Below are 14,487 nucleotides of genomic sequence, written 5' to 3'. Positions count from 1 at the left end.
TATGGTTTCCGGATATCTGTAATTCAGTGTTCTAAAAGTCATCTGTGAAAATTGTTAAGTAATTCTTCAAAAGTAATCATATATTCTTCATTTAGCAGGCAATTAATATTTTTCTGTTTTAAACTTTATTTTTGTTATTACCAGTTCCAAAAACAAAAAAAACCACAAATAACTCTCCAGTCTAATCATTTAAATGAGCATTAGCACTCAATAAGCATTTTTGAATTAATTAATGAAAGTTTACCTCTTTAAAAAATTGTTTCGATAGTCTACAATTTCTATTTTTTTAATCCCCTCCAAAAGTGATACAGATGATAAAATAATAAGGCCATGATTTCATGTGTTCTACTCAGGGGCTTGTGACTTCAAAAGGACGGGAATCTCTGAGGTTACAAAAAGAGCTGATCAGCTGAGTGATACCCAGGTTAGGAAGAGACAGCAAGGTAGATGAGAGGATGCAGTAAGTGCACATACAAAAATATTAGAAGAGAGAAAGGAAAATTCCTATGCTTCTTGCCATGGGAATGCAGGTTTATTCTAATTCATGAATTCCTTGGGGTATTGGTTTTGAATGTAAATTGGCAGGCTAATGGAGTTTTGGTGTGGGCTTTGGTTTATGAAATTTTCTATGGAGTTTGAGGAGTTTGGGGGAAGCCTGACTTGGTCCAGTTCATTTGAATTTTCAGGATGTTAATCAAAACCACCTGAAGAGTCCCAGATCCTTCCCAGCTGTATTCCAGATTCCCTGGCATGGCCCAGGCCTAGAGAAAAAGGGAATGGGAGCATCTTTCAGTAGAATGTACTGGACTTGAAGCCAGTAGTGTCTCGTGCCTTGGGGCTGTCGTTAATTAGCTGTGTCACCATGAATTGCTTAATTTCTTTGACCATATTCTCCTCATGTCTGAAGTGAGAATAATTATACCCTGTATATCTACCTTGATAAGTTTTTGTGCTGATCAAAAGCAGTACAAGAGAATGAGAAAGCACTGTGTAAACTGTCAGTCTGTTGCTGAGGATGGATTGGGTAAAGTGAAGGAGTCAGTTTTGGATCATCTTTGTTCTTTATTATTGGTAAGCTGGAACTAACAGCTGTTAATACACTGACAGGTTATTAATAAATTCTTCCCAGTAATTTGTTACCACCAGTAATCAGTGATTCTCAAAGTGTGGGCTTAAGACCAGCAATATCAGCTTCACCTGGGAACTTGTTTCTGAAGCAAATTCTCAAGCCACACTCCAGAACTTCTGAATCTGGTTTTAACAAGCCCTCCAGGTGACTCTAATGCAAACTTCAGTTTGAGATCAGTGATTCCCAATTAATGGGTAATGCGCCCCCTGGGGGTCAGACTCTCAACCTGGGCTGCACATTACATCACCTGGAGAATGTTTGCACCTCCCAGAGTACCCCGGGCCAATTAAATCAGGATTTCTAGGAATAGTGCTCAAGGTCAAGGTCAGTATTTTTTTTAAGTTTCTCGGTTGATTCCAGTATAGTCAAGGTTGAGAACCACTGCCCTATTGGCCTCACCTTCTGCCTGAAATCACTACTGTTTCTGATGGGAATTTATCAGATCTGTATCTTGAAATAATTTAAGTTTGAGAAGTACTGCTTTGGATGGTGATTCCCAAACCTAGCTGGTTGAGCATCAACATTTCCTGTGAAAAGCTTTCTGGATTCCTTTCAGACCCAGTCAACTGGAATTTTCAGGAAAAAATTCCTCAGCAAGGCTGGGGAATGTGTATTTTCTGAATGTCTGGTATAAGGAGTTTTTGGTCCATCATTTGGGAACCACATCAAAAGGTGATTTAAAAGTTACCTTATTGTGAGGTTGGCCTTAGTTATCTATCTTGTCCTTAATATCCTCACTTAATTTTTTTATTCATCCTTTCATGAACTATTCTTTGGGTGTCCATGTGTCAGACAGATACTTTTATACATGTAAGAGATACAAATAGGATACTGTCCTTGAATTCAAGGAGCTTGGTGCCTATTAGAGGAAAATAGATCTATAAATAAATAAATGCATGGAAGCATTGTAAGTATTATGATAGAAGACAGAAACATGGGAATCATTCTTGATTTCTTCTGTCCTATTAATTCTTCTGCCTAAATTTATCTCCAGTCCATGAACCTTTCTTAATCTTCACTGTTACCGCCTTAAATCCAAGCTGCTTTCTCTGCTTTCCACCTGGCTAACTCCTCAACCTTCAGATTTCAGCTCAGTGTCACTTCCTTGGGAGTTCATTCTTACATCCCTCTGCATTGTCTTTTGGGGCATTTGTCAATTGCAATTACATTTGTGTTTTTGTGATTAAAAAAAAAGTGTCAGTCTACTCCACTGGACTGTGAGCTGTGGAAGGGCTGAGGCCAGGTCTCTCTTGCTTTTGGTGCTTATACCTCACACATTCTAGGGCTTATAAATTGTTGAATGAATAAGTAATTAAATAATGAGAAAAGAAATTGTTACATTTTTTTGCTCATCACTCTAGAGAGTGCTGGACCCAAATAGTACAAACAGAGGGAATTACAATGGTGCAATTTGCTTAAAATTTCAAAAGCCCTAGATGACTATGAGTTACTAATAAAGGACCTAAAATGCCTTCTGGTCCCTGAAAAATTAAATTATGAGCAGTGTGAAAACAAAAACCTCACAATTACTATCTGATTACTAATTAATAACTAATTTAAATTAATGTACATGCAAGGCATTGAAAAGTTGCCAAAACATTTCCCCATCATTTTCTTGTAGTTAGGAAAGACTCACAAAGAGTTAATAACTAACTCAAGTTGAAAACAGGAAAGAAAAAGGAAGAACTTTGAAAAATATTTTAAACCCTCTGCTGAATTCACCTGTAGGCTTAATTTCAAAAGCATTGGTATAGAGATTTCAAATTACATTTTAATCAAGTAAAAAGTAATTTCAGCTTAATTTTTGAAATAATTTTGGTGTTTTATTTGACGCAGTGCTACATGCTTGCTTTGTTCAAGAATTGTGCATTCAGAAGGCAAAAAGGAACTCAACCAAGACATTGTACTGTGATGAATTTTTCTCTCTTTCCATCTCCAATTTAAATGAAAAATGTCCCTACAGTTCTGTAATATTTTTAATCATTGGAGGCCTGTCCAGTATATTTACTTCCCATGAGAGAGCTTAAATAGTCAGTGATTTCATCAGCAAAGAGACAAAAAGGCACCAAGTAGTATATGTGCTGGACCAAAACAAACATTTCACTTAAAAATAATGTGCCTTATTTGACCACTTAATGATATATGTAGCCTGACTTCTCCCATATTAAAAGGAGCCCATTTTACTTGTGATAGGTGCATGAAGGCTCTCGGATATATAGAACTTTTGGGGCCCTGGAGTCCAGGGGAAGATTGCACGGAGAGACCTTGCCCACTCCCTTAATTGCAGTTGTGAGAAAACCTGGAGAAAAGCTCGCCTCCTCCTTACAGTTCACCCCTTCCTGTTGGCACTTGAACGGAGATAGATAGAAAAATTCTGGCAGTGTACATGTCAAACTGTTAACAGTGGTTGCCCTTGGAGGGTGGGAATGAGGAAGGAAAGACATACATTTCTTCTGTTATTTATTGAAAAGGCCATTTATGATGAAAAAACAAGTTACAGTTTATAGTCATAGTGCTCAGCTTTTGGTTTTCTCAGCTTGTTTAGCTTATGCAATTTACTGTATTCAACTTGATATTTTTTGATAAGACATTTTAATTTACTGAAAATTATTCATATTAATATTGCTTTTTCTGGTTTTCCTGGCTCCTCCCTTTGAGGTTAAGAAAATTGAAGCTCAGGTTCTCCCTATTTCACACACCCTCTAAGGCAAAAGCTGGGTTCCAGTTCCACGTCCTCCTCTGGGTTTCAGTGTTTCCATAGTTTTTACCTGAGTGTTCCTCACTGATGCTTTTGTGAAGTTTTTGTGGTGTTTGCTTTTCTGTATTATGTAGGATTTTGGTGTTTTTCAGTAAGAGTGCTGGTCTAGGCACCTAGCCAGCTATTCTGCTGGGACTGAACCTCCTGTCATTTTTGCAGCATAATGTACACTTTGTATATTACATAGTTTCTATCAGAGCTATGAAGTGGTATCATAACCAATGGCGCCTTTATGGCATTCACTAGACTAGCCCTCCCTTCACCAAATACTAACCTTAGAGTTTTAGCATGCGTTTTGTTTGATAAATTCTTTTTGCAAAATGCAGATAAATACTTGATAGTTTTTCCTATGTTAAAATTAGGGTGGTATGAATCTGTGGTGTGGAACTGGGTGGGGCTGTGACTGCCCATCAAGTTATATATTAGCACAAATTCAAATTGACTTTTTGAGTAGAATTTCAGCCCTCCTGCGTGTGTGACTTTCCCTGTCACACTTATTCAAGCTAAAGTTGGATGGTTTCACACATGTCCTTATTAGGTAACCTAATTTTCATAAGGCCCACCTCTCCTGTCCTCAGTGCAGCCTTATCCTTTAACTGGCTTAAAATACCAATAAAAACTGTTTTCTAGGAACTTGTCAGGAGGGTATAAATGAATCCTTGTTGCTTTTTATTATCCCTAAAAAATTCTAAAAGAAACCAATCTTTATGGTTTGTCTAAAGAGTAACCCATTCTACTGAAATAAAATCTAAATCCCAAATGAAGTCAGAGAGCTGATACCTGGATTAAATTGACTTTCCCATAGAAGGGACTGCTAAACTACCCTTTGGGGTGATGCCATTGACTCATGAGTAACAGCCCATGAAACAACATCTCTGTGTTTCCTTAAGAGATGTTGAGGATGCTCTTCATTACCTAAGCATAGGGTTTCTTCTCTGTGAACTCCCAAGGATGAATTCCCTTCTGAGATTTCCAAGAGCAATTTGGATGTAGACACTATGAATTCAGGGCCTGATCATGTCTCCCTTTCTTCTTTGGCTGATGGAAAGCTTAGCGTCTCAAGGTCCTCCCTGTCAAGTATATACAACTTCATGAATATATTTTTGTTTACCAGTCTCATTGCAGGTTTGAATTTACTTTACTATCCTTACTTTTCATTTAACTTATATATTTTTGCCATATTAGATGCATATTTTAAAACCATTTTGAATATTTTTTGGAACAAAGTGGGTATATACAAAATCATTTGATTATTGTTTCAAATAATGCAAATCAGTGAATAACCATGTTTCAGGAATGAAATTACACAATTACATATTTACTTTTGGTTATTCAAAATCTGGAACATTAGATTTCAGTACAATTTCTGTCTCTAGACCCAAAGGAACAAATATGCATAGACAGTGGATACCACTATTATGATTTCTGAGAGAGACTGCAGCCTGTTCCCTCATTTGTTTGGACAGGAAAATTTTCAAAAGTAAAATCACTCTCTTTAAATATTGTGTAGATTTCAGTAATCTGATAAATGAGCTATTTATTCATTGTCTCTCTGGTACCCAACAGTGGATTATCCATAGCAACAATCCTTTTCAAACTTAATGAGACCGACTCTGTATTTATTAGGGAAATACTACCACCAGGTTAAACAAACTGACTGTTGGTTCTGTGTATTTACTCTCTTTCAAAGAGATCTGCTAAACCTTCAGTGTGTTCCATGTCGTAGATCATTAGGGAAGCTGAATTGGATATGACTCTATGATTCTGAATATGCCATTTTTGTGGTGTGTTTAGAGTCAAATAATAAAGATGATGAGCAAATAAAGCTTTAGACATAAAGTACTATTTTGTGCATTGAAAATAGGGCCAAATTCTTCTCTGTACAGTAGAAATCAGAGATATATTATGATAACTATTACCACTCCCAGTCTATAGAGGATAAATAGAATACTTAATATTGGCCCAGGAAAACATATTTCAGTTTTTCTTTATGCTAGAAATTACATTGACGTGGACTCTATAAGAAAGGTCGTGCCTCAGAAAAAAGGTAGTTTCAAAATTGCAGAGATTTTCATAAGAGAACAGATTCTTTTTAAAGACTTTGAATTGCTGTTGAAATGTAAATTAAACCTGCAATCTTTTCATGTCAGTTGTTGAGAAATGAAGTAGTATTTAAAAACACAAAATGTTAGAGTTCATGTAATCCAATATCCTTATTTTATAGCCATGAATGCTTTTAGAAATTGCTAAAAAACTCTAGTGTCTCTCATCTCAAATGTCCTCGTACTATTTAAAAAAACAAACAAAATGTGTTAAGCTTCCATCCTACAGAGTATGCTAATGGGAATATAATAAACTTTTGCAAGGGTAGATTGAGTAATAATTCCATTTGGTTTTTGTCTTTTTATATACAGTAGAAAAGAGCACATTTTTTTCCTTATTAGATTTTTAAATGTACATTAGTAGTGGGGCTCTGCATTTATGTATTGGTTGAACCTGTTTTGATGAAATCTGCTATGTTAAATATCTATTTTTTCTTAGATAAAATTTTTTGTAGTTTTAATATTTAAATTATTTCTTTTTCTTTATGGTCACAGATTCTGGAACTTTTCAAAACCTGACCCTCTTCTTGAAACAGTGGAACATCATACAGAATTTACTTGCGGTTTAGATTTAAGTCTTCAGAGTCCTACTCAGGTAATGGATCGATCTCCGCATGTTTTTTCTACCCATACAGTTTACAAATAGCTCTACGTGTGGCATGTGTTGCTTTTATGAACAAGAGTCTTGCCTTTAGGGCAGGGCAAAGTACATTTACTTAATAAACCTGATCTTTTTTGCTGTATAAACTTGAGCATTTGAAATACTAGGGAAGAAGAGGTATCCAGAAACTTGGCATACCTCTCTCCTTTTGAGAGATTGACTTGTCTGAGAGGAAAAGGGAACTTCCCCAAAAGTATTGTGCTTAACATTGTAGACCTCTTCCAATGGGTAACAAGAGAATAGAATGAGGAAGGATTGTCCCCAGAGGTTGGTGGGAGCCAAGAGTGTGTGGTCCTGGATTCAGCTGTCCTGCTAAGCATTTGAGATGATGGGCAGGTCACTGCCCTGTCAGGACTGTCACCCTTATCTCCACACCCCACGTTGGAAGAGAGGCTTTACATGAAGAACAAAGTAGAGGAGAGTGGCAGCTGTTTTAATTACTAAAGTTCATATTTCCCCCCTTTTTTTCTCTTGAGAACTTCAGAGTCAATATTTTAGATTTTAAATATTCTTCAGGTATTTTAAAAAAGCAGTTTCTGTTTTGAAAATTGTAAACTCAGGTCAGAAACACTGGACTGTGTTGAGTGATAAGATGCTTTATAATACAGACTATGTGAAAACAACATATCAATGGAACAAAGTAATACGTGAAAATTCTACAATATGACTAAGAAGTTATGCATTTATGATAAATTTTAGAAGTTAGACAAAAAGCAAATTACATTTCTCAATACTGTATTCTTAAGTTTAAGTGAATACATGGGTTTCTTTTTTTTTTTTTTTAATTTATTTATTTATTTTTGCTGTGTTGGGTCTTCGTTTCTGTGTGTGGGCTTTCTCTAGTTGTGGCAAGTGGGGGCCACTCCTCATCGCGGTGCGCGGGCCTCTCACTATCGTGGCCTCTCTTGTTGCGGAGCACAGGCTCCAGACGTGCAGGCTCAGTAATTGTGGCTCATGGGGCTAGTTGCTCCGTGGCATGTGGGATCTTCCCAGACCAGGGCTCGAACCCGTGTCCCCTGCATTGGCAGGCAGATTCTCAACCACTGCGCCACCAGGGAAGCCCATGGGTTTCTTTTTGTTTTAGGAGTCCAAGACAATTCTGAGTTTAAAATGTTTTCATTAGACATTAGAATATTCTCATTAACATTAGAATAATTGTTTGAAAATGACTTAACAGCATCTAAGAAGAGAACAAATTGAAATAGTGAGGGGTGAAATGGCATTATCTTTAATGTGTATACAATGTGCTTTAAATGTACTAGTTCTTTTTCTGAAAAAAAACATTTATTATAGATGACTTTTTAATAAAATAATTATACCTGTTTGCTAGCCCAGTTTAAAAAAGTTGTAACGTACCTATTGAAATACAGTAATACCCAAAAAATGACCCTAAATAGATATCTTCCTTCTTGTATATTTCTGTTAACCCATCTCTATGATCCCCAGACTGTGGCCTGAGGCAGCACGTGTGCCTCTGTGACACATGGCAGTTCCTCACCCAGGTCTTGGAGAGAGCCAAATGTCGAATTAGTGTTTTCACTTTCTTCAGTTAAGTACGTCGAAGTGTAATTCCTGGATCACATAGTAGTTCTATTTTTAATTTTCTGAGGAATCTCCAATATTTTTTTCCATAGTGGCTACATCAATTTGCATTCCCACCAACAGTGTATAAAGGTTCCCTTTTCTCCACATCCTCACCAACGCTTATAATTATTATTTGGCTGCATTGGGTCTTCGTTGCTGTGGCCGGGCTTTCTCCAGTTGGGGTGAATGGGGGCTACACTTCGTTGTGGTGCATGGGCTTCTTTTTGCAGTGGCTTCTCTTGTTGCGGAGCATGGGCTCTAGGCACACAGGCTTCAGTATTGCGGCACGCAGGCCCTAGAGCATGCAGGCTTCAGTAGTTGTGCCACATGGGCTCAGTAGTTGTGACCCGTGGGCTCTAGAGTACAAGCTCAATAGTTGTGGCGCGTGGGCTTAGTTGCTCCGTGGCATGTGGAATCTTCCCTGACCAGGGATCGAATCGAACCCGAGTACCCTGCATTGGCAGGCGGATTCTTAACCACTGTGCCACCAGGGAAGTCCTAGAGTTAATTTTTGTGTATGGTGTAAGATAGTGGTCCAGTTTCATTCTTTTGCACGTGGCTGTCCAGTGATTTGTGTTTTTAAAGATCATTCTGGCTGTTGTGGGAAAATAGACCATATGTATGATTGGAAGCGGGGTCATATTGGAGTATCTTGGAGTAATCAGGGAAAAGGCAATGGTGACTTAAAATCTAAGAGATGTAGAGATGGAAAGATTCAGAATAAACTGCTGGATGTTTCGTATGGTTCAACTTAATAGTTTGGAGATAGTGATTGTAGGATTTGCTGCTTGATTGGAAATAGGCTATGAGCAAAGCAGAAGAACCAATTTGGATTTGGATCTGGAAAACAAGGTGAGATAGGGGAGGAGGAAGGAAATTCAAATAGGAACAATCAAGAGTTGTGTTTCAGATGTCTTCTGTTAGACATTCAAATGGAGATAGTCAGTTTGATAGAGGCTGTCCACCTCAGGGAAGAGTTTAGGGCTAGAGACACAAATACGGGAATTTTTAGCATATAAATGGCTTCAAAAGTTTGGGGGCAGAGTGAAATTATCTGGAGAGAATATGTGGAAGAGAAGGCTCAGAAAAAACTAGAAGCCTGAAAGAAGAGAATTCCAGCAAAGGGGATTGAGAAGGAATGACTAGTGAGGTAGAAGAAAAACTATAAAAGTATGGTATCTTTGAAGTTCAAAGAAAATAGTAGTTCAAGGAGGAGAAAATCACACATGCTGCTGGTGGGAATATAAAACGTTGCCATCACTTTGGAAAAGTTTGACAGTTTCTTAAAAAGTTAAATGTAAATTTACCATACACCTCAGCAATTACACTCTTAGATATATACTCAAAAGAAATGAAAATATATGTCCACATAAAGACTTGTATGTGAATGTTCGTAGCCAGAAAGTAGAAGTAATCCAAATGTCCATCAACTTGGTGAATGAATAAACGAAACGTGGTATACCAATGCTACAACATGGATGAATCTCCAAAGTATTATGCTAAGTGAAAGAAGCCAGATACAAAAGACTACGTATTGTATAATTTTGTTTATATAAAATGTCCAGAAAATGCAAATCTATAAAGATAGAAAGGAGATTAGTGGTTACTTGGGGAAGGAGCTGAGAATGGGAATTATCTGCAGATGAACACAAAGGGTCTTTAGGGCGTGATGGAAATGTTCTAAAACTGGATTGTGGTAATAGTTATACAGCTGTGTAATGATACTAAAAATCATTGAATTGTACACTTAAAATGGGTGAATTTTATGGTATTTAATTTATAGTGGGTTGGCCAAAAAGTTCATTTGGGTTTTTCCATAAGATGTTTCTAAAATACCTGAATGAACTTTTTGGCCAGCTCAATACCTTGGTGAAGCTGTTTTAAAAAAAGAGAGATAGAATGGAAGAAGTTCTGATTTTTCCTAAGATGTAAAAAGATGAAAATCTTTTCACTGTAAAAATAAGAAAAAAGGCAGATAAACTATAAAATCGGAACTTTGTGAACCCATCAGAGAGCTGAGGTGGCAGGGAGAAAAGAAGCCTGAAATCCAAAGAGAGACAGACCCCTTCCTCTAAGGAGAGGTGGGACACTAGGACTATTTTACCTGTGACAAAGCACAGGAAGAAGACACAGCTGCTATACAAAAGGGATATAGTGGAAAAAGTGAACAACATGTGTGAACAAATGAGGGATTTCAGCAGAGAGATGAAAATATAGGAAAGAGTCAAATGAAAATAGGAAAAAATTTAGAAGTACAGTACAAGGGATACAGTCCTTCAGTATACTCATCAGTAAATTTAGAGATAGGTCACTAGAAACTACCCAAGCTGAAACAATAGGAGAAAACAAGAATGAGGGAAGTAAAAGAGAATAGAACATCCAGGAACTATGGGACAATGTCAGATTGGAGTCCAGAAGGAAGGAGAGAATAGGGAAGAAGCATTTAAAGAAAAATTTCCAGGGAATTCCCTGGTGGTCCAGTGGTTAGGACTCAGTGATTTCACTACTGTGACCTGGGTTCAATCCCTCGTTGGGGAAGATCCCACAAGCTGCATGGCATGGCCAAAAAAAAGAAAAAAGAAAATTTTCCAAAATAGTAGAAGTTGTCAAACCACAGATCCAAGAAGTCCAGAGAAACCCAAGCAGGATTTAAACAAAGAATCAAAACATCAAGGCATACCCATATTCAAACTGCTAAAAAACAAAGATAAGGAGAAAATTTTAAAGGCAGACAGAGGAAAAAAGAAACATATCCAGAAGACTAAAGATAAGAATTACAGCAGACTTCTTGTCATAAATCATATAGACCAGAAGATGATGAAATGTCTTTTTAAAGTACTGAATGAAAAAACTGTGAACCCATAATGCTATACCCAGTGAAAGTACCATTTGAATATAAAGAGAAAATAAGGAAATTTTCAGACAAAGGAAAGCTGAGAGCACATCTCTGCTGTAAGAAATGTTAAAGGAAGTTCTGTGCAAAGAAATAAGCCCAGACCAAAACATGAAACTATGGAAAGAGAGAAAAGGAGGGAGGGAGGGAGGGAGGAAGGAAGGAAGGAAAGGAGGAAGGGAGGGAGGGAGGAAGGAAGGGAGGAGGGAAGGGAGGGAAGGAAGGAGAGAAAGGGAAGAAGAAGAAAGAAAGGGAAGGAAGGGAGGGAAAGAAGGAGAGAGGAAAAAAAACTCTGGAAATGGCAAAAATGAAGTAAATATACAAGACACTGTTTAAGTTAATTTTATCACTCTGAAAAATAATTAACTGCCTAAAGCAAAAGTAGTATTGTATTCAATACATTTGTGTACAATATATTGTAAGGTTTTTAATATATGCAAAAGTAAAATGTAGGACAATAATAGAACAAGGGAAGAGAGGGAGGAGTTAGAAGTATATTGTTGTAAAGGCATTACTACATGTGAAGTGCTATAATACGATTTGAAGGTAGATTGTGATAAATTCAAGATGTATATTGTAAACCCTATGGTAACCTCTAAGAAATTTTTTTTTTTTTTTTTTTTGCGGTACGCGGGCCTCTCACTGTTGTGGCCTCTCCCGTTGCAGAGCACAGGCTCCAGATGCGCAGACTCAGGGGCCATGGCTCATGGGCCCAGTCGCTCCACGGCATGTGGGATGTTCCCAGACCGGGACATGAACCCATGTCCCCTGCATCGGCAGGTGGACTCTGAACCACTGCACCACCGGGGAAGCCCTCTAAGAAATTTTTTTAAAAGAGCTATCATTAATAAGCCAATGGTGGAGATGATTATTTTAAAAATCAATTACTTCAACATAATAAAAGCCACATAGAAAAATCACACTTAGCCAACATCATACTCATTGGTGAAAGACTGAAAGCGTTTTCTTTAAGATCAGGGATAAGACAAGGATGTTCACTTCTACCACTTCTATTCAACATAATGTTGGAAGTCCTAGCCAAAGCAATTAATCAAGGAAAAGAAATAAAAGGCGTCTAAATTGGAAAGAAAGAAGTAAAATTATATCTGTTCTCAGATAACATGATCTTATATGTGGAAACCTTTGAATCCAACCATTTCAACAATTATATTAAATGTAAATGGTCTAAACACTGAAATTAAAAGACATTAAAAGTGATAGATATGTGAGGGACTTTGAGAAGACTAGGTCAAGATTTAGTGACCTATCAGATTTGGGGTTTGAAGAAGAGGTTTTCTGACTCCAAGTTCTAGGATTTGGTTACTTTCTATATAACATTTTCAGTGATTAGTTTATCCTGTTCTTCTCCATTTTATTTATACTGTGTCTTGGGCTTTAAACTTTCCTTTCAAACTAAGATCATGATCCCAACCGGTATGTTTTTTTAAAAAAACATATCTAACATTAACACATTTTAACCCAAACATTTATTTTTATTATCAATGTGTAGTTTTACCAAGTAACATTAAACTCCTTTCTAGGGGAAGTAAGAATCAAGTTCTTAGTGCATCTCCCTATTTTTTTCTCACTTATTTTATCTCAGTTATCTATTGCTATATAACAAACTCCCCCACAATTTATTGGCTTAAACAACAATTTTCTTTGCTCACAGTTCTGTGAGTCAACAATTTGGGCTGAGCTCAGCCAAGCAGTTCCTCTGTTGGTGTCTCATGTGGCTCTGGTCATCTGGTGGCTTAACCAGGACTGGGTGATCTAAGATGGCCTCACATAGATGTGTAGGGTGTAGCACTGGTTGTCTTCTGATCCATGTGTCTCTAGAAAAGTTCAGGTTTCTTCACCTAGCATTGTAGCTTTCCAGGAGGACGAGAGCAAAAGCTGCAAGGTGTCTTCAGGACTAGACTTTGAAGTCACACAACATTCCTTCTGTGGCAAAGCAAGTTACAAGGCCAGCTCAGATTCAGAGAGTGACAGAGAGACTCCACCTCTTGTTGGGAGTAGCTGCAAAGAATTTGTAGCCATTTAAAATCTGCCACATTAACCTTTTGTTGGTATAGTTGGTAGTTTAAGTTATTTTTGACATATAATATTTATCCTTTATTCTCACAAATATGTATTCAAGTTTACTTGTTGCATGTTAATTTAATTTCACTCTTTGTTCATAGTTTATTCTCTTAGAAAGTACCTTTCCATCTGCTTTCAAAAACGTGTCACCTCTGTGGTGATCTTAACAGCTGTGAGACTTTGCTGATGTTACTTTTGGGCTCCCATGTCTTAATATATTCCCTGTCTTAAAAGAGATTTTTCTTGTATTTATAATTTTATATTTTTCTTTTTAGCTTCTCTATTCTTAGAGATCTGAAAAATGAGATCCAAAGACATTCTTGTATTATAACCTTCTTTCTTTTTGACAGAGTGTAAGATCTTGTCTTTAAAGGTTTAAAACTTGACAAATAAGTGTCTGGGGTCATTCTTTAAGGGTAATTGCTGAGAAATACTCTGTGCCCTCTTGTTAACCAGGCTGAAATCATCTTTCACTTCAGAAAAATTTTCTTTGAATTTTTTCCCTCTGATCTTGATTTGTATAGTCCTGGCATTTTCTCTTTTCTTTCTTATCATTATCTCTGCATTGGAAACCTTTTTTTCTGTTTTTAGGCTTATGATTCTAGACCTGTAATATGTCCATTTGTATAATTGGGATTTTCTGTATTAATGTATTTTTAGAATCCCTGACTTTGTGCTCTGCAGTATCAACTCTGCTCTTTTAAATGTTCATGGATATTTAGTTTAGTATTTATAAGCTGGGTACAGGTTTATATATCATTACACATTCCTTTTGGAATATAGTTATTTCTCTTTTAAATCCCCTTTAAACTAGGCATTATTAGTTCATTCCAAGACATATCATCTATGTGTTTAATAAATTTATCTTTTTTCCCCATGATGAAATTGGGAAATTGTGTTTAGAAGAAAGAAAAAAGATTACCCATGGTTTTGCCACTCTAGAAACAATCTCTATTATACCATATTAACTTGTTTCTTTTCAGCCCTTTTTTAGGAATTTTTATTTGAAGTGTAACACCCGTATTGGAAAAGGCACATATTTTAAGTGTGCAACTCAGTTAAGTTATCAAGAAGTAACTATACCTGAGTAACTACCATTTAGGTTAAGTATGGAACACACTACCAGCATCCCAAAAAGCCCACTCATGTTTCCTCCCAAATCTTATACCCCTTTCTCCTTCCCAAAGATAAGTACTCTCCTTTTCATTTTGTTTCAGTGGAAGATGCTTAGATTTGGTTCTGATTTAAACTAGTTCTGTAGGTGTGGTTTTTTGTTTT

General features: G+C 36.9%; 1 protein-coding gene across 1 annotated transcript in view; it reads left to right on the top strand.

Moving 5' to 3' along the window:
- Window positions 1–14,487, top strand: part of PEX7 (peroxisomal biogenesis factor 7) — an 86,037-nt gene that overhangs the window by 55,239 nt on the left and 16,311 nt on the right. Inside the window, exon 9 of the mRNA XM_065889052.1 lies at window positions 6,485–6,584. Within this exon, the coding sequence (XP_065745124.1) occupies window positions 6,485–6,584 (100 nt within the window). The remainder of the gene's footprint in view (window positions 1–6,484; window positions 6,585–14,487) is intronic.

The sequence above is a fragment of the Phocoena phocoena genome, chromosome 12, assembly GCF_963924675.1.
Source record: "Phocoena phocoena chromosome 12, mPhoPho1.1, whole genome shotgun sequence".
Lineage (NCBI taxonomy): Eukaryota > Metazoa > Chordata > Mammalia > Artiodactyla > Phocoenidae > Phocoena > Phocoena phocoena.
Note: the sequence above shows the minus strand (reverse complement) of the source record. Positions and strands in the feature narration are given on the sequence as shown.